At 35.3% G+C, this 21,908-nt stretch overlaps 1 protein-coding gene across 1 annotated transcript; it reads right to left on the reverse strand.

Annotated features, from left to right (window-relative positions):
• Positions 1 to 282: 282 nt before the first annotated feature.
• On the reverse strand, positions 283 to 13,752 carry LOC149490076 (uncharacterized). The gene is made up of 12 exons (XM_089715046.1): positions 13,554 to 13,752; positions 11,576 to 11,703; positions 10,962 to 11,089; positions 10,490 to 10,607; positions 9,791 to 9,946; positions 9,044 to 9,158; positions 8,600 to 8,731; positions 7,884 to 7,964; positions 6,918 to 7,053; positions 6,136 to 6,248; positions 5,401 to 5,523; positions 283 to 432 (listed from the first exon to the last, which is right to left on the reverse strand). Exons 1-12 carry the CDS (start codon positions 13,692 to 13,694, stop codon positions 283 to 285), a joined length of 1,521 nt encoding a protein of 506 aa, XP_089571172.1. The 5' UTR covers positions 13,695 to 13,752.
• Between the last annotated feature and the right edge of the window lie 8,156 nt (positions 13,753 to 21,908).

Raw genomic sequence — 21,908 nt, forward strand, 5'->3', positions numbered from 1 at the left:
CGATTTTGATGAAATTCGGCACATATAATCTTTAGACCTTGAGAAAGAACATAGGCTACCTAGCCGCCTAGCCGGGGCGGACCGCTAGTCCTATTATATTTTGCTAATATTATCAACGCAAAATTTTTGGTTACTCCTTCTCCCAACGACTGATCATCTATCTATTTGGTATTTGGTAAAAGCATATATACACTTATAATTCTGAACCGGAACTACAAAGCCAGTCTAAACTTATTAAGAGGTTAAAAGGCCACTTCACACAGGCATAATATTTATTTAATATCAAATATGCTTTTCGTGTTCCAAATGCACTTCCCCACGTGTCGACCGACGCGATATCGTATCGTATCGTATGTCCAGCTTGTATGCGTTTAGATCGGCTTTCTCGAAGAGGTAACTACTGAGCTCACGGGGTGCTCGCGATCCGATGTACTGTAATGTAGACGTATTTAGATATTATTTTAACATTTTAGTTAGGTACTACAAAAGTAAAATTATATTACATGAGTTCCAAAAGTACATTGTTATAACAAAATTATTATATTCATAATTTTCATTAAATAATATAATTTGTAGTACCTATACTTCAAGAATTCAAGTCACTATTTATTTATTTATTTATTCATTTATTAAAACATTCATTGTACTTACAGTTAAAATACCAAAGCATACATTGAATGACTATATATAGTTATAATACATTAACAAAAATTAAAATCAAAACGAACACACTATGAACGGCTCCATGCATCCAAGCACCTGCTAAAGAGGTGCAGGACAGAACTTGCACCGCCAGCAAAAATATCAATTGTGGCATCAGAGGCCAGCACACGATTCAACAGATGAAGGGCCGAGTGTGTCGGAGCGGTGCCGGCCGCCTGCGTCCGCACACACTATATACATAGATAAAGCTCAAAGTTATAACAATGTACTTTTGGAATATTTTTATCCACTATTCATATCCACGGCGGAGCATGTATATCTAGTTAAGTTATTATTATCAGAGCATTTATAACTTACAACACGTGAATCATATAGCTTCCTCAATCGCCTTACAAGAAAATCCCTTGGACCCCAGTTTGGTAGCGGCTTAAACAATTGTTGGAAGCCCTAAAAATAAAATATTCTCTACATCTTCGATCATCCATTTCGAACATCTTCAATGCTTGTTTGTAAGTAGACATATCCCTACTTTTAATATTATATATTATTATGTGAAAGTAACTCTGTCTGTCTGTCTGTTACACTTTCCCGCTGAAACCTCTCAACCGATTTTGATGAAATTTGGCACAGACAATCTTTAGACCCTGAGAAAGAACATAGGCTACCTTTTATTGCGAAATATGTACCACGGGCGAAGCCGGGGTGGACCGCTAGTAAGATCTAAATCTATTCTATACACATGTGAAATACTTTAAATTAGAAATCATTTTTGAACGCTATTAAATTCAAAAATTTATAATTTTTTCTGTTTGTCAAATCTTAGCCAAGCCTATCCGATTTCTATATGGTATCGGTGTCATAATTGACAGGAAACTAACATGGGAGAACCAAGCACGTGCCCTAAGCTCCAGAGTTCGCAAACTCATGTACATATTCAAACTATTAAGAAATGTGGCTGATACAGAAACGATACGTATTGTGTACACAGCGCTGTGTCAGTCTATTCTGTGTTATGGAATATGTGCATGGGGTGCAGCTTGTAAAACCATACTGCTGAGGGTGGAAAGGGCACAAAGGGCGGTAATAAAAGTGGCATATAAAAAGCCCTTCCGATTTCCAACAAAACAATTGTACCTAGAAACCGGTCAACTTAGTGTACGGAAGCTATTTTTAATGGCGCTCATTTTAAAATTTCACAAGTCAGCTGCTAGAACCATAAATAATCCGGAAAGTAGACGTCTTACATGGAAAGCTCCTACCACTCACACATCTTTTGCTCATAAGTTCTTCTCTTACCTGGGTCCTTACTTATATACTAAAATCAACATTAAATTAAATATTTTTAAAATGACTAGATGGAAATTAAAAAAGTCCCTTAAAGTATGGATGCAAGGCCTTGACTATATTCAGACTGAAGAGTTTTTGAAATTGGAAGCATGAGACAACTAGAAAATTATTTACAATATTGATGTACACACACACACACACACACACACACACACAAACACACGCACACACACACACACACACACACACCTCACCACACATGAACACACACTCGCATGTTTAAGTTTGCATTGAGTTTAATTATAGTAGTTAGCATGAATTTATATATTTTAACGAATTTATATTGTTATTAAGTATTTAATAAAAATAAAAAAATTGTTTTGTATAGAAGATTTTTAATGTGATAGTTTATTTTCTTAGCATAAGGATTAAAATGTACCACTGGAAGATACTTGTTCCCACGACACAGGGAATCCTAGTGTGGGAGCAAGGGTTTTCAATTTCTATGCATCTTATATTTTTTGGAAATAAAGATTATTGTTTATTGTTATTGTTGTTATTGTTTTCACAAATTTTAGTAGATAGACCGGGAGATACTGACACAAAATTTCGAGTCATTTGTAACAAGGATGGCGGTTCTACAGGGGTCTTAGTACGCAATGACAAAAAGAAAAATGATGGTGTGAACGCTGGTACCGGTGGCTTAGTCGCGTGGGCGTTTGTCGAACTCGTCGGAAAAATAGCGAAAGTCAAACGATTTGTAACACAAAAATTTTAGAATTTACCGATAGCCCATAAAAAAGTAGTAGGCGGTAGTGTCATGCCATACTTTTCCGGTGTGACTTACAGCCCGCCATACCGATGCGAATGTGTTGATTTAAATAAAACAATCATTCAACCATTTGTACCAGGCTAACTTTTGCACAGGTAACTATCGTCGTGCAGCCATTTACGAAAATCGCCATGCCATACTTTTCGGACGATTCCAAATGGTCGCCATACCGCCGAAAATCTGCAAAAAATTTTTATTTCGCCAAACTTTTTGTACCAGTATTGCATTTGGATTTTTGGAGAGTATTTGATAAAATGTGACCATTATTATATTTGCCATACTTCTAGTAGGGGGAAAAAGTGCTGCCATACTTGAAAACTTAATTTATTATTAATTTATATAAGTGAAGATTTCCAACACATAGATCTTTGAAATTTTGTATTTATATTTGTTGATCTTCAAACTTACAGGAAAAATAAGTGCCATACTGTTACAAATCGTTTGACTTTCGCTATTTTCCGACGAGTTCGACTAACGCCCACGCGACTAAGCCGCCGGTACCAGCGTTCACGCCATCGTTTTTCTTTTTGTCATTGCGTACTAAGACCCCTGTAGAACCGCCATCCTGTTACAAATGACTCGAAATTTTGTGTCAGTATCTCCCGGTCTAAGACGTGTAGTGTGAAAAATTTATATCAAAATAACTTAAAAATAACTTGAGCTCCGTTTATATTTAAAACATCACGCCATTCACGAATAAACAAGACTAGCTTTCCGCCCGCGGCTTCGTCCGCGTTTTCAAAGAAAAACCACGCATAGTTCCCTTTCCCGTTGGATTTCCGGGATAAAACCCATGCTGTGTGTTAATCCAAGTTCTATATGTGTGCTAAATTTCATTGTAATCAGTTTACTAGTATTTTCGTGAAAGAGCAGATTTACAATATTAGTAGGATACGATAGGATTTTTACAATACACTCACCATTTTAAATTTATACACGTATTTATAAATCGCATACAAAGCTCCCAAAACCATTGGTATCGCTAGAAAGTAAATAAGTTCTTTGTAAAATGGATAGTCCTCGGATAGATAGGCCAGGCTCGAAACTCCGAAGTATCCCTCCATCATGATGTAGATCTTTATCTAAAATTATTATTTATTTCTATTTATAACTAGCGGACCGCCCCGGCTTCGCCCGTGGTACCTACATGTTTACGTTTTCTCTACATAAGAACCATCCTCGTACTTCAAGGAATATAATAAAAAAAGATTTATCGAAATCGGTTCAGCCGTTCTCGAGTTATGCGCTTACCAACACATTTTGCGATTCATTTTTATATATAAGATTTTTATATATAAGAAGATGTAGACGCTAACTTTGTTGGTGGAATACCATTATTGTAAATACAGTTTATTTCAAAGATTCTAAAATTATTAATTGTACACTTGAAGATTTTTTACAGTTTTTAGGGTTCCGTACCCAAAGGGTACAACGGGACCCTGTTACTAAGCCTCCGCTGCAGCTGTCTGTCTGTCTGTCTTTACGCTGTATGTCATAAACCGTGCTAGCTAGAAAGCTGAAATTCCTGATTCTGCATAAAAACTATCCTATGTGTTAATCCAAGTTACCCTCTATGTGTATGCACAATTTCATGAAAATTGGTTCAGCAGTTTTTGCGTGAAAGAGTAATTTACAAACAAACATAAAAACTTTTACATTTATAATATTAGTAGATTTGAATGCTATAAAACAAACTAAAATATAAATTAGCATATAAACTATCTACTAACTGTATAAAAAACGGGTGTAATCCAAAAAGTAATAACTCTCAACTTAGTCGGTCTGACGCCTGATAAAAACGTCAGATCATCCACAAGCCGGCCCATTGGATACATATAGAATATTATTAGAACCTCCATCAGTGTTGATACTGCTATGCAGAAGAAACAGAGGCAGGATAGTACCTTAAATAAAAAAAATGTGTGCGTGTACTAGTGTACACACGTAAGAAGTGAAACTTCTTTATGACCTTATTTTTTCAAAAAATAATTTATGCAACTTTACAGAAATACGTCGAATCACGCGTGGTAGGGACAAGAAAAAGATGGCGCGTAACGGAAAAATGTCACGCGTAACGAAAAAATGTTACACTAAATTTTTTTCCAACCCCGATAAAGAAGTTTCACTTCAAAAAATTTTTGTTTTATAATTTAAAATATGCTATGGCATTTAATACAAGTAAGAACCACAGGACAGTTCTTTGGCATATTATGATATATTATGAAGTTAGATATTATCAATGTAAAATTAAATTGATATATTGACATGATTTTAAAAGAGCACTATGGAGTTTCCTGCCGGTTCCTCTCCATAGATACTGCTTTCCGAATCGGTGGTAAATGTAAAAAATGTTATGACGATTCAAAAGTGCTTTTATAAGAAGTCTAATTGAATAAATAAATGTTTGAGTTTACATACATAAAAAACCCTGCTATTGGGATATAGGTACGGTATCCGAATATTATGGTAAATAATAATAATTTATAACTTGGTAATATTCGAATATTTATAAAATTCGATACAATTTGCTATCCTCTAATGTATGACATACAAGAGCCAAATTTGATACAGTGCACATTATATTCGTCTAATTAAATTTCATTAAAAACACTATTTACCATCCTGGGAGTGAACAGAAACACAATAATTCCGATGAGAATTAAAAAACTTATGACCATATACGTCTTCAGGCATCGCCATTCGTTCAAAATAGCTTCTGTTAAACAATTAAATGTTATCACCTGAAAATATAGAAAAAATAATTCGTTTATTGAAGTGAAACTTCTTTATCGGGGTTGGAAAAAAATGTAGTCTAACATTTTTTCGTTACGCGTGACATTTTTCCGTTACGCGCCATCTTTTTCTTATCCCTACCACGCGTGATTTGACGTATTTCTATAAAGTTGCATATAGTAAATTATTTTTTGAAAAATAAGGTCATAAAGAAGTTTCACTTCTTACGTGTGTACACGCACACATTTTTTGTTCAAGCAACACAGCCCCACGATAACTCATATTACTATAATTTCAATAGCAGAAAAAAAGCAAAATTATCATTCTTTATTTTTAATTTTATAAATTAGCTTTGCATCCCCTTTTTTAACCTACAAAAAAAGAGGATTAATTCGACTGCATTTTTTTGGATTTGTTAGCAGAAGTTTCGACTGGGTGAACTGACTTTGATGATTCTTTTTTTATTCGAAAGGTGCACTCATTTGGTCCCCTTTAAATTTAGTCTCGTTGTAATAGTTTGAAGATGGTTTAGTTCTTGCTAAAGTAGCCATCTGATAAATAAAGATGAAGATTATAAATTGAAATTGAATATTATCATAACAATTATTATAAAAACTTACCATAATCAAATACTCGTTGACAAAATTGAGTCCAAAGAATATGATTCCAAAAAGATCACCCAAATAGAACTGAGAGAAATATATTGGCCACAGATAAAAAAGACTAAACGGACCTGTAAATAACATTATATTTTCACTAGCTGTGCTACGCAGTTTTTTTTAGATTCTATGCAATGTTCTAATCCATACTAATATTATAAATGCAAAAGTAACTCTGTCTGTCTGTCTGTTACTCAATCACGCCTTAACTACTGAACCAATTTGCATGAAATTTGGTATAGAGATATTTTGATATCCGAGAAAGGACATAGGCTACTTTTTATCCCGGGAAATAGGATAGGTTTTATCCCGGAAATCCCACGGGAACGGGAACTATGCGGGTTTTTCTTTGACTGCGCGGGCGAAGCCGCGGGCGGAAAGCTAGTACTGAATAACGCTTAAAACAAGTTGTCATTTACACTAAAAGATCACGAAAGAATGCTTTTGCTCTAGATCTATGTTCGTTTGATGTAAATGCACCGTAAAGGGTAGAATAATCTAAACTAATATTATAAAGCTGAGCAGTTTGTTTGTTTCTTTGAACGCGCTAATCTCAAGAACTACTGGTCCGATTTGAAAAATTCTCTCGGTGTTAGATAGCCCATTTATCGAGGAAGGCTATAGGCTATATATCATCACGCTAAGACCAACAAGAGTGGAACCACGCGGGTGAAACCGTGGAGAGCAGCTAGTTTAAGATATAATTAATATATTACATAAGACCATATAAAAAATATATTTACTATAAATTCTCTCCTGAAGTGGAGCTTTAACCATATTATCACAATACATTTTCAGAAGATACGACACGAATCCTCTGAATATGTTGAAAATTGCATTTGATGTTACAATTAGAGAACTATCTTGTATTGGTTTTATCTGAAATTCAATAGATTTACAATTTCACCACTTATTGATAGAGTCACTAATAAACTTTGAACAATAGAAAGCATTGGATAATTATGCGGGATTCGAACCTGCGTCATTCGCCGTACTGTTTACGTAGAATCTGTAGTACTGTGGTCGACCAGGCCACACATATTAGTCGTCGTTGGCCTATTAAATCTATGGTAGATTATATATGCAGTTACATTTTAATTACGAAGTTAATTACCAGGCCACACATATTATACTAAAACTAATATAAAATAACTAGCGGCCCGCCCCGGCTTCGCCCGTGGTACATATGAAAAATAGATGTTGGCCGATTCTCAGACTTACCCGATATGCACAGAAAATTTCATGAGAATCGGTCCACCCGTTTCGGAGGAGTATGCAGACTGACATTGTGACACGAGAATTTTATATATAAGAAGATTAACTTCTTAAATCTATTATGTTGAAAGAGATTACTAAAATCATTTAAGTAAACAATGCTAAAACAGTTTTAACAATATTTCAGCCTTTTTATTGGTTATATCTTAATCTTAATCTTAATACTATTATAAAGGCGAAAGTTTGTATGGATGTATGGATGTATGGATGTATGGATGTATGGATGTATGGATGTTTGTTACTCTTTCACGTAAAAACTACTGAACCGATTACAATGAAATTTAGCACACATATAGAGGGTAACTTGGATTAACACATAGGATAGGTTTTATCCCGGAAATCCCACGGGAACGGGAACTATGCGGGTTTTCCTTTGAAAATGCGGGCGAAGCCGCGGGCGGAAATCTAGTAAAAATAATAAATTATAACAAAACCTCTCTCATAGATCTTGATGATAGAACATGAATTACAGGTGGCGCTGTCGTAGACTCGGATAATAAATCTATGTCTGTTACCTGAAAAATAATTATTTTTATAAAATGTTGCACCTGAAAGATGGCTAAAGCCGGCTACTCATGTACTGCCGCAGGCCCAATATTGGAACAATCTCGGTTAATTGGCGGTCTATTTCAGTTGTTCTCTAAATTGCCCCTGCTTGCCTCGTCGTTGGCCAATGCGTCTATTACAGACGGTTTATGGTGCTATGCCTGAGCAATGCTTTTAGTGTCCAAACGATCCAATGCGGGATCGACATACTTCTCCACAAGTCAGACAGGGAAAGTTGCTTGATTACACATCACAATTCATGAGCCAATTTCAAAATTGCCCCTGCTGCAGTTACGTGAGTATCAATTAGTATAAGTTAACATATTTTACGTTCTTCTTCGACTCTTTGTTAATAGCTCCACCTCAAATAATTTCACTTTTTAATACAAATTTTCCTGCACATAAGCATGAGAGGGTGGGTCATGCTTAATGCATGAAAATCGTGGATGTTTAAGAAAACATTTTGTTGTTGTGCAATCGGGTGTAATATTATAATCAAATATTCTTAATAGTAAAGATACAAGTATTTTATTTCTTGACATATTTTACTACGTATCTAATGCTACGATATCTTAGTAGGTACTTTACCTGGTGCATTACTAACCTGTAACAATTCAATTAGTTCTCGTCCATACGATGGATAATGTTTGAAACCCGTCTCAAAGTAAACTGCACATAAATGTATGAAACTGACGAATAATATGAACGTAAGAGCAATTTGGGATACTTGCAGAATCTGTAAATGTTTGCCAAACCTATGTATTTAAACATCTTATAAGGTAATAAATGGTCCAGTATATACCTTTGAAAAAAGAAGCTGAAGAGTTTGTTTGTTTGTTTGAACCCGCTAATCTCAAGAACAACTGGTCCAAATTAAAAAATTCTATTAGGTGACAGAAAGCCCATTTATTGAGGAAGGCTATAGGCTATAACATCACGCTAAGACCAACAGGAGCGGAGCACTGCAAGTAAAACCGTGGGGCACAGCTAGTAGATAATAAACAGAAGACGAAGTTGCGTGATCTAAATAGTTTATGAAAATCCTTACTTGCCAAAGCATTCGTTTGAAGAGAAGCTTGTAAGATAATGCCGCTGTTATCCAGAGAAGAACAAAGTAAGCACAATAATAAATATCCCAAACAAACAATTTATGATGACACACACTGAAAATGAAAATGTATAATGTATAAAATAAATAAAATAAAATAAAAATCGTTTATTTCGAAACAATACATAAATACAAAACAAATTAGACACGACGATCGCCTCAACTAGGAACATACCTGTGCTAGAGACGATCGACGCCTTCCTCTCCAGACTTAGCCAGTATTGTTTAGTTAACTTATATACTAGTAGACTTGATGATGTATATTATAATGTAACAGCTTATAATTAATTTAGAGGATTGAATGCCGTTCTAAGACCGCACTGACTTTTATATCATTTACCACTATGAACATAATATACTAACGATAACACATTTTCATAGTCTACCTTTAGGTTATCATAAATAATATTCAAATTCAAATTCAAATTCAAATTATATTTATTTGCAAGAATGTAGTTACAAATTATAGATGTTTTTAATTACAATATTATGTGGCTAATACATTCTACCCATTGATTGGGTGTGCAAATATTGAAAAAGAAAGTCAAATCAGTGACTGTTACAACAAGTAAAATAATATTACTGTTACAGTATTATGGGTTTATGATGATGATGGTTGAAACTAGTTCAATAGTAGATAATAATGATTGCTCACAATATTACAAAAGGAGATAATAATGATCTTACATATAATGTGCTATTTGTGCCAATTGGAAGAATTCTCCGTCAGGCGAAACGTAAACATTTAAATAAAATTTAATTGTTTTATTGACAAACTGTTGACCGAATTCATTGATATCGTAGCACTTCACAGAAGTATAGTTAAAAACACGCGGTCTGCACCTGAAAGATAAAACAACTATCTGATAATAAAAGAGTCTAGTGTCAGAAGTGAAACTTCTTTGACAAGATTCAAAGATACCAAAATCGTCGCCTTACTCCATGACGTGCGGTGCTTTCGTTATACTTTTATATTATTTCTTACTAGCTTTCCACCCGCGGCTTCGCCCGCGCAGTCAAAGAAAAACCCGCATAGTTCCCGTTCCCGTGGGATTTCCGGGATAAAAAATATCCTATGTCCCGGGGTAAAAAGTAGCCTATGTCTTTTCTCGGGTATCAAAATATCTCTAAACCAAATTTCATTCAAATTGGTTCTGTAGTTAAGGCGTGATTGAGTAACAGACAGACAGACAGACAGAGTTACTTTCGCATTTATAATATTAGTAGGGATTTTATAAGAACAATAATTGTACATTAAAGAGTTAATAAATAAAGAAGAACTATTAACTTTCTAACAAATATAGTATAACTATTATCATTCTAATTTTTAACAAGTGAGCTCAATACTTAAATCTATTAAAATCGCATTAATTTTTTAGACATTACCTATTCCACGGACTCTTAAACAAAACTCCCTGAATAAGGTAATCCAAATACACTGTTGTATTATGTATGAATACGACTAATTGCAGAATTGCAGTTATTATAAATGCTATTGTTGAACCTGAAAGAAAAATAATGTTTAATTCTCTCCTTACGCATTACTTACCTGGAAGATATCGCTACCTGGCGATAAGGCCGCCGTTTTTACATGTCTTTCCTTATTTGTATGTCATATTATGTGTGTGGAATAGTGTCAATATAAGAATAATTAAAATAAATATTTAAATAGGTATGAGAGAAACATTTCTCATTTTCCTCCAGATCCTACTGTGATCCATCCTCACAAACTTTCGCATTTATAATATTTGTAGGGTGTGTATTTTGTAAAAAGAAATATAGAATATGATAAAAAATATATGCTTTTAGAAAAGCTACTGCACATACAAACGAAAGTGTGAATGTTCAAAAAAATTACCGTAAGCTATCGGCTGCATCTTCGAAATAAAGAAGTGACTGTCCGGAGCATACACACTAAAGAATACATAGATGTATGTAGTCGTTAATGTTTTACATAACACGTTGGACAGATAGAACCAGAGATGTCTGAAAATAACAAAATTAATACATATAAGATACTTTCGAAGACCAACGCAAAATTTTTAAGGAATAGCTAACTACAATAAGCCACAGATAGTAATTAAAAAGATTTAATTACTATCTGTGCCCCTCGGTTTTACCCGCATCGCTTCGCTTCTAAGGTCTAGCGTGATCATATAATATAGCCTACCTCTAATGGACTATCTCACTGTGAATTTTTTTTTCAAATTGGACCCGTAGTTCCTGAGATTGGATTATTGAAGATTAATGAAGAAGATTATTAAAAAACGTATCGTAATAACAACGTAACACATAAGGAAATAAATTACTAGGAATCAAAATTCAACGACGACCTGACGTGACATCCGCCAATCTGCACTTGGCCATCGTGGTGGATTGTGGCCCATACCGTCATATTAGGCCCGTGGCCCAGCAGTGGGAATATATTACAAGGGATGATGATGATGATGTCGAATGATAAAGTGGTCTTACGTTTTAAAATTCTCTTGTTGCATACACAAGAATTGTGTCTTCGTTGGACCAGTCGCAAATCCCCTGTAGTACGCTAGTACTTCCCATTTCGTTGCATGAATCATTGGCCGATCTGACTGGATCTCTTTCTGTTTATAATCAATATTGAATTATGTATTATCTGTTATTGAATAGGACTACTGTTCCTTGACATTATTGGCTATACAGTAGATGAATCAGAAAGGATATCGAGGTTTTTTAAGCAAATTCAAACATGGATCAGTAGAATAGCATCTATATTTGTTGAATGTATATCATATCTTGAAAAATATTTACTTTACAAAATATATCAACACTAGCTTACGGCCCGCGGCTTCGCCCGCTTTCTCTAAAATCTAATAATCTATATACTAAAACCTTCCTCTTGAATCACTCTATCTATTAAAAAAAACCGCATCAAAATCCGTTGCGTACTTTTAAAGATTTAAGCATACAAAGGGACATAGGGACAGAGAAAGCAACTTTGTTTTATACTATGTTGATGAAGAAGCAAAGGTTCTTCATCAAAATAATGTTGACCCATAATCAAATTTTGTTTCTTAAATAATCTTAAGCTCACATGTTTTATCTTTATGTTTATCAATATTAATCGATTGCAATATCTCGTTCATACTTTACGTACAATATTGTCTATGCAAAACTATAAAACAAGCGAACTATGAATAAAACTCAGCAGGTAAGTTATAAAACGCATTCTGATCTCACGTTTGTGGTGTAAAGTTACCTGCAGCTCGTTAGAATACAGCTGAACTATTCGAAGTTAGCCAACTGTGAGCATTCTTGATCAAGGTGTATATTTTGTGGGCAAGGGAGTCACTCATTAATGTGTTAAAATCACTACATAGTATAAAACATAGTCGCTTTAGTATCTATGTCCCTTTGTATACTTAAATCTTTAAAACTACACAACGGATTTTGATGCGGTTTTTTTTAATAGATAGAGTGATTCAAGAGGAAGGTTTTAGTATATAATTTATTATGTTTTAGACAAAGCGGGCGAAGCCGCGGGCGGAAAGCTAATATAAAATAAAGTACCCAACTATGAGCTTACAAGTAAATGAGTTTCTAGTGTTAAAAAGAGCTCCTAATAAAGAAATATATAATGTAGGTATCGACCGCCTCCTCGATACAGTGGTTGACGCGTGAGCGTAACACCGAGGGGTCCTGGGTTCGATTCCCGGTGGAGACGATGAAAAAAAAATGTCTCGGTCTGGTAGGACACAGAAGGCTGATCACCTACTTGTCCATAAAGAAAATCGATCAGTGAAACAGATGTATAATGCATCTGCCCCTTACCCCACTAGGGGACATGGGACTTCACTTTTTAATGTAGGTATCATAATTGTCATAATCACAGATGACTAAAACTAAAAGTATGTTTTCCTACTATCTGTTAAATATTAAAAGGAGTTTCCAAGGTTAAGCAAACTATTCTTAATACTATAATAATAATACTAAAAAGCAAGGGATAAATGTGGTTTTTACAGGAATTCATATTGTTAAATACAGGTTAGATAAATAGTTAGACACTGTCTACTGAACTACGCCATAAGCAGTTGGAATCCGACATACACATAAACCATGACCGCCATATTTTAAGAAAAATAATACATATTAAGCTAATATCGATTAGTTAAGAAATATAAACCCTTATGTAAAATCACTTCCTCTTCGTATATCTTTTTGCTATTCAATACCTTTCCCTGTATATTTCCTTACTAGCTGCTCCGCGCGGTTTCACCCCCGTGGCTCCACTCCTGTTGCCCGTAGCGTGATGAAATATAGCCTATAACCTTCCTCGATAAATGGGCTATCTAACATCGAAATAATTTTTCAAATCGGACCAGTAGTTCCTGAGATTAGTGCGTTCAAACAAACAAACAAACAAACTCTTCAGCTTTATAATATTAGTATAGTTTAACCCTCACCTTTTGCTCACCTTAGATATAACGTGCAAATCATGATTCTGTTGAAGAACCCGTGACGTTGACGACACTGATATAGTGCTGTCTTCTGTGTCCCCAAAAATCCAGTCATCCGATTTTTTTTCCTGTTCATTGAATCCTAGAGTATCATCCATTTTAAAATTATTTATTACCGACGAAGTATCTGGCAAAATTGCAAAGATATTTTCATCAAATCTGTCAATTAAGCATATTCATAGAGCAAAGTGGTGTCAAATCTGAAAAACGTCGTAACTTGATAACAAAGAGATTATATATCAATTTATGCTTAATTTATGTATGTTTGTTCCATAGACGTTTCATAGTCTATTCCCTCTTGGTAAGCCTCTTGGGATCGGAAACAGCAGTAGACAAAGAAGATGATAGCATCTAGTATTTACTTCTACCAAATTTATATACCACAGGACTTCATAATTAATTATGTAGTAATATAAAAGTCGATTGAGGCTTCAATAAATCCTCTAACAATAATAGCCTATGACGTCATCTTGTAAACCACCAAGAAATCCCAACAATAACGTTCCTCTCATAAAAGAATTTATCTACAACCACAGCATTATCATATTATGAATTTACTATCATTTCATATGAAACAATATCTTGTTATTACCATAATGAAATTAAATGCAAATGTTTATGTGCATAATATTGCAATATGATGTCCGCCCAAGGGGCTGAGAACTACATTGCTACAATTTACCGCTAAATAACAGAGAAGGTAGACAATTCTACATTAAATTCTGGAAAGCAATTATTAAGTCCGCAACTTAATAAAGATAATACTAATTATAACAAATTTTCATTTGTTTACGAGTAAATTCGAAGCATAGCAAGCGTATTTTCGTGGTGTTTTCATTGTAAGAAATATTTGTTGTAATATTTGTCTACGGTCATACGTTTCTGGGATAAATTGGTGCCAATATATTATTCTAGGTCACGTCCTTTCTACATACTAAATTTGAGCCAAATCTCTGTTTAGGAGTTTATTCCCAAAACGACAATAAAATTGTCTTCTTTATTCATCCATCATTCGAAGAAGAATTGGAAATTTATGTAATACCATTTTAGGTAGAACTAGCTGTCCCCGTCTTCGCTTGCGTAGACCAACCAGGTATAATAATTATACCTGGTTGGTCATCAATTATTGATCTACCGAAACCAATTGATCTACCGAAAAATTCATTCATTAAAAGAAATGTTGTCTATACTCCATACAACACAATCTATCTAACACATATTCAACTAAACTTCTTTTAACGTTTTATAATCGTCAAAACCATAGAAATCTAAATACTTATTATTTAAATTTCTATGGCCAAAACACAACAACCAATATTAACATCATGTTAAATTGATACCTTCCGCGTAGTACGAACTCTTTCAACCAATTACGAAGATACTTATGATGGATGGTAAAACAAACATTGTAAATTAATTGAATAAAATCTCGACGACCATAAAATTAAGTGAACCGCCGGAGCGAGCAAACAGCTGTAAAATATAAATTTAATTCGACAACTCGTAATGATTGATCGAGCTGAATGGGGAGTTAAAATCGGGAAGGAAATTTAATTTTATTACCAAATTTGAAGAGCTCTTAAATTTCTGTTTAGTTCCTGGAAGTGATCTGTCTTCGATATTTTATATGGTTGATGAAATAAAATTTGTAGTAGCTATTGAAGATAAATCTAGAGAAGTTTAGAGAAATTATGAGCTATTGAAATTCTATGATACTTTCTTGATATTCTTGGAGGTAGATCGAAATTCCACCTGCTAACATCGTTTTAGAACACTTAAGCCTAAAATATTCTTTTTAATTAATTTATTTCAATTAGAGTATTTTCAAATAGTGAATATAAACAAACAAAAGCCCTGTGCATACAAAGTGCGTAAAGATTTGTCATAATCAAGATGATTTGTGCTGCCTGTTCGATGTCCGTTACGGAGGGGCAACTTCTATGTGTACGTTGCGAGGGTTCGTATCATCATATGTGCATAAATATGCCTACATCGTATTATAATAAAAATTTAAGGGAATTAAAACGCTCGTGGATTTGTCCGCCGTGCAAAACTAATACTACTCGTCGTAAAGGCGATGATACCCCAACACGAAAACAGTTCGAAACTGAAAGTTCATCAATTAATCTTAACATGTCGTGTGATGAAATACACACCCCTGCTCAAGCAAGTACAATCACTTTCGACCGTTTTGAACAGCTACTTGACTCCAGAATAACTGCTATGTACACCAAATTTACTCAAGACTTTCTCGGTGAGTTCAACTCGGCATTGGGCAAGTTTAAGCTTGAGTTTACAGAAACAACGGATTATTTACAATCACAAATCACAGATATTAAAAGTGAGATAAATATTAACGCTGAGAAAATCCGTATATTAGAACGCGAAAACTCACAACTACGTTCCGACCTTAACAAAACTAATAAACAATTATCTAACTTACAAAGTATTCCGGATTTGCAAGCTACTGTCACAGCCTTAAAAACTGAGTTGAATGATCGTCAACAAGCCAATCTTCTTAACCACATAGAAATATCTGGCATACCAGAACACAACAACGAATCACTGGGACACATTATCATCACCACTGCCTCTAAACTTGGGATTAGCCTGGATGAGCGCGACATAATTAGCACGCACCGTATCGGAATGAAGCGTGCGCCGGTAACTGAGGACACTTGCTTAGGTAATAATCAACTTAATGAACGCTCCCCCCGCCCTCGTCTCATTGCCGTGCAGCTCGCGCGCCGTTCCATCCGGGATGAATTCTTGAAGCAAGCCCGCGTCAAACGGGGTCTTACTACGTCTGATATGGGCCTACCACCACACAACCCTATGCGTGTATTTATTAATGAGCGTCTTACCAAAGAAAATAGGCAGATATATGGTAAAGTACGAGCGCTAGCTGCTACCTTTCGCTGGCGTTTCGTTTGGACGAAAAATGGGCGTGTTATGGCTAGGAAAAGCGAAAATGATAACATCTGTACATTTCGAACTGAAGACGATATATCACGCTTATTTCAAAATCCCGAATCAAGTAATATTTCTACTCTCTAATACCGATATTCTTATGTTTTTTCTTGTATCACATTTAATTTTCATCCTATCTTATTTAAAATTAAAATACTACATTGTAAAACTTAAAATGCCTGCTTTATTAATATTCATGTCAATGTTTCCGTTATGTAGTAAATGTGAAGTGATTATTATTTGTATATTTCATAAATATAATTTTTATTCACTAGATATAATACGTTTCAATGATTCACTGATTTGCCTTTTTAATGATATTATATCATATATAAATGTATGGAATTGTCTTTTAACTTCCACTAAATCTGCTTGTTTACTGATTGTGATTATGATTATTTATTATTTTGTGTTGCATGTTGTGTGTATGTGTTATGGCTGTTGTTATGTCAATTGTAATGTGGTGAATACTTACTATACTTCTTTGTCCTGTGTCTATAAATTTTATCTAATTGTGAGTAAAATGACACACAACGAATTAGCAGTTTTTCATTTTTATGATACTAAAAAACGATATTTAAGCTTGATATATTTACCTACTATTTTACTTTTTAACTGCTTTTACTATATCATATTATTAAATCGTACCATGTTATTATTACGTATTAACTTCTCACCTCAAATTCTTTTTATGTACATAATGGCACACATTATAAATACATATAAAAATCATATATATATTGCAACTATTGTATATTGCAACTATTCATGTGTTTATTTGTTACACTCACTTATATATGCCCACAAATATTTTTTAAATTTTATTGTTATCAATGATTAGGTGTAAGAATAACTTCTCTGTTGGTTTGTTCAATGCAGGTTCCTTAGGAACTAAGCATGACGAGTTACTTAGTGCCATACAACGTCATGCACCGGACCTACTTGCTATCAATGAGACCTGGCTCCAGGAAGGCCAGGAAGCTCGTGCCCCTTGTGTGCCCGGATACACTTTTCGTCACCGACCGAGGCCTCCTGCCATTCGCGCCCGAGGCGGTGGAGTTGGTTTTTACATTAAACGTGGTATAACAGCTCGTACCTGCGTAAACCCACCTGCCAATTTAGTCGAACAATACTGGGTAAAGGTCACTGTAAATTCTAAGACAGTTATCATTGGCACAGCTTATAGACCCCCCTGGCTTAATGTTGATATTTTTCTTGATGCCCTCACTGAATCCATCTCATCCTTTTGTGCCTATGATAACCTCATTTTGCTTGGAGATTTTAACATTAATTTGCTGTGCCCTGATGATAGAAATACACTTCGTTTCCAAAATTTCCTGAATTCGTTAAAACTGCAAAATCAGGTTAGTGAATCCACCCATTTTACTTCCCATAGTGAATCTCTTATTGATGTCGTCTGTAGTGATGCAGCTACTGTTAGTGTAATTGTTGACTACATACCTGATCTCGGAGCCCATGCTTTCATCGTCTCTGAATTCAAATTTAAAAGAAATAAACCTCCTCTAAAGAAATTCTCCTTCCGACCATTAAAAGACATTAATGTAAATGACTTTAATGAGTCGCTAAATGATATTGACTGGAATGAAATAGTGAGACTGTCTGATGTGGAGGCTATGGTTAATTTGTTGAATCAATATATAATAGCTTTGTTTGATACCTATGCGCCCCTTAAATCGGTCACGTTAAGAGATAGGTTTTCTCCCTGGTTTACCTCAAATCTTCGATATTTGATGCAGTTACGCGACAATGCTCACACTCGATACCGTAAAACTAAGGATAAAAATAGATTTGAGGATTATAAATCGTTGAAAAAGCTGGCAAATGTAACATTATTCTCTGAAAAAAAGGCGTATTTTGACAAAGACATTAATTCCAACCTTAATAATTGTAAAGTTTTGTGGAAAAATTTAAAAAGATCGGTACTTCCGAATTTCAAATGCGGTTCGTATCTCCCTGATCATCTATGTGATGCTGATGGCATTAATGAGCATTTCTTAAATGTACCGGGATCTAACCACGTGGAGGAAAACGATCTTAGGTTCTTTACGAGTAATCGTTTCGGCCTAAATAAGTTTAGTTTTGTTCCTGTCAGTGATTATTACATTGGTAAAGTGATTTTGGACATTAAATCTAACGCTCAGGGAATAGATGGAATATCTAGAGATATGTTAATCCTTACGCTCCCGCATTCACTTAGTGCCATTACAGCTATAATAAATAGATCCCTTGCCTCGTCAGTTTTCCCCTCTCAGTGGAAAACAGCTTTGATACGCCCTATCCCCAAAACGAATAATCCTTCAACGGTAAAAGATCTTCGTCCTATCAGTATCCTCCCTTTTATTTCCAAAATTCTCGAAAAGGTTGTCCACGCTCAAGTGAGTAAGTACTGTGAATCTTCTAACATCTTTCCTGCCTATCAATCTGGCTTTCGAAAGCGACGTAGTACCAGCACTGCCCTTCTTGATGTCGTGGACAATCTTCTAACTGCCCGAGATGCTGGTCATGCTTCAATTATCGCCCTGCTTGATTTTTCCAGAGCATTCGACTCCATCAACTTTTCTCTTCTTCTTTCTAAATTAATTTTCTATGGTTTTGACGAGAACTCCGTGTCCTGGTTCTATTCTTATATTTATGGCCGCTGCCAACAAGTAGTTCTTACTAAATCTGATGGGTCTAATGTTTTCTCAGCCTTATATCCTGTCACAAGAGGAGTTCCACAGGGATCAATTTTGGGGCCTTTGTTATTCATTTTGTACTCAGCGGACATAACAAATTGTTTAAAAAAGTGTAATTACCACCTATATGCAGATGACTTGCAATTATATCTCCCTATCAACCGTTTTTGTGTTCAAGACTGCATTCAGAGCATTAATGATGACCTTCAACGAATCTCGGAATGGTCAATGCGGAATTCTTTGTGCCTTAATCCTTCCAAGTCAAAATTTTTAATAACTGGTTCTAAAAAGCAGATTTCTTACGTTTCTAAGTACAGTCCTTCCCTTAAAATTGATTCGTCTCCACTTGAGCAAGTCGCTGTTGCACGTAATTTAGGAGTTGTTTTCGATGGAGGCCTTAACTTCGAGAAGCATGTTACGGAAATAGTGAGCAATTGCTTTTTCCGTCTCAAGACAATTTATAAAATCCGAGAGTTCCTCAGTGTCGATCTGCGTATTCGAGTTTGTGAAGCAATAATTTTATCCAAGCTGAACTATTGTGTAGCCGTATACGGCCCTTGTCTCTTGGAACGATCTCAGCGACTTATCCAAAGGTTACAGAATGCCTGTACTCGTTTCTGCTTAAACATACCACATCGTAGTCACGTTACTCCTTTCATCAATTCTCTCAACCACCTGAAAATTAAGAACCGGCAAAATCTTTTTCTGGCCTGTATGATGTTTGACATAGTAAAGAACAAAGCGCCCGAGTATCTGTATACAAAATTATTGTGGCGAAGTCAAACAAGCAGAAATGAGGTCAGGGGTGTAACCAAAGAGTTGTCAGTCCCGGCACACAGAACTGCAGCATTTCGTGGGAGTTTCAGATACTCTGCAACCAAATGCTGGAACAATATACCACCTCCCATAAAATGTCTGCAGTCTAAATTTAGCTTCCGACGTGCCTTCAAAAAATATCTTTTATCACTTCAGAATTCCCTTCCCTCTTAAGCAGCATTTGTATCTATTATTATTTCCCCCTTTATTATTGTTTATTTCTCATGTAGCTTTCATTTATTTATGTTACCTTTTGTTCTTATTAATGTTTATTTACTATCTATCCTATTCCTATTTATGTAATTTCATATATTATATACCTATATATATGTATGCACTAACTTTCTTCTTTTTTACATTCGACTCTTTATATAACAAAAATCATACCTATACCTATATTACATAATATTATTCGTTTACTTTGTTGTTTATTGTTTCCTCTTCTTATGTTACCATCTACCTTCTGGGTTCTGGCAGAATCAACAGCGTCATGAGTCCACTGACTCATGACATATGCTGAGCCAGAACCATTTTACAGCCATAGCACATAATAACAACTATGTATTTATTGTTTTTTATTCTATTTTATTTTTTTATTTCTCTTTTTTTTATTGCTTTATTTGTAATGTTCTGTGTTTTGTTATTATTTTTGTCAGTTGTTGTGTGTGTTATTGATTGTAAATAAATGTCTGTCTATGTCTATGTCTATGTCTATGTCTATATTCCGCATTATTTTACGCGAAGTACAATTTAGAATCTATAATATTATAAAGCGGAAGAGTTTGTTTGCTTGCTTGAACGCGCTAATCTCGGGAAACACGGGCAGGCCTCCGTCACTCGCTCAAGGTCGCGCTATAAGCGCCTACCGCACAGTAGGTCGGTACCGACCCAAGCGGCAGTTGGTTGGCACACGCGAGACTGCGCACCCGCGTCACGTTTCCCGCGCTCGCTACCAAGATGCCCGGTTATTGCGATGTGGACGGGTGTCGGGAGTTCGGAGTACGGAGTCGGAGCCACGCAGTAACAAAGAAACTCACAAACCTACCAGGCTACTTTTTATCCACGAGACACATATAGCGGGTCCACGCGGGTGAAACCGAAGGAAACAACTACTATCAATAAGATTTCATTTTTTTTATTGTATAATGTAAACAATAAAAAATTAAGTGTTTTAGCAACTCTGTGTGTAATTTACGCGCTCGGTACAACCTGTGGTACAACCCTAAAGTTTTCGTTTGATGACGCAATCACGCGGCGTGCGCGGGAAACTCACTTCTCGGTGCGTGTTCGTAGAGTACATTTCTTACTGCAGCCGAGTTGCGGCGCATTTTGTAGGTAAATATAGCGTAGGTATTTTAGCTTTTGTATGGGAGTGATGTATCTGTTACGAAGTAACTATTCTCTAATCTGTGACACGGGTCTGATTTGAAAAATTATTCCAGTGTTAGATAGTCCATTTATCGAGGAAAGTGAAGTCCCATGTCCCGTAGTGGGGTAAGGGGCAGATGCATTATACATCTGTTTCACTTATCGATTTTCTTTAGGGACAAGTAGGTGATCAGCCTTCTGTGTCCTACCAGACCGAGACATTTTTTTTTTCTTCGTCTCCACCGGGAATCGAACCCAGGACCCCTCGGTGCTACGCTCACGCATCAACCACTGTACCAAGGAGGCAGTCGAGTATAATTTATCGAGGAAGGCTATAGGATATCATTACGTTGACCAATATAAAATTGCTACATGTTCTCAACAACAGAAAGGTTTAATTTAACAAACTATAGACCATTTTCTCGTCCAAGGCATGTTTCAGTTAATATTTTACATGGATAT

Source organism: Colias philodice, chromosome 3 (assembly GCF_061535455.1).
Source record: "Colias philodice isolate Cphi_HAF_F1 chromosome 3, ilColPhil1 Martin Lab GWU primary, whole genome shotgun sequence".
Taxonomy (NCBI): domain Eukaryota; kingdom Metazoa; phylum Arthropoda; class Insecta; order Lepidoptera; family Pieridae; genus Colias; species Colias philodice.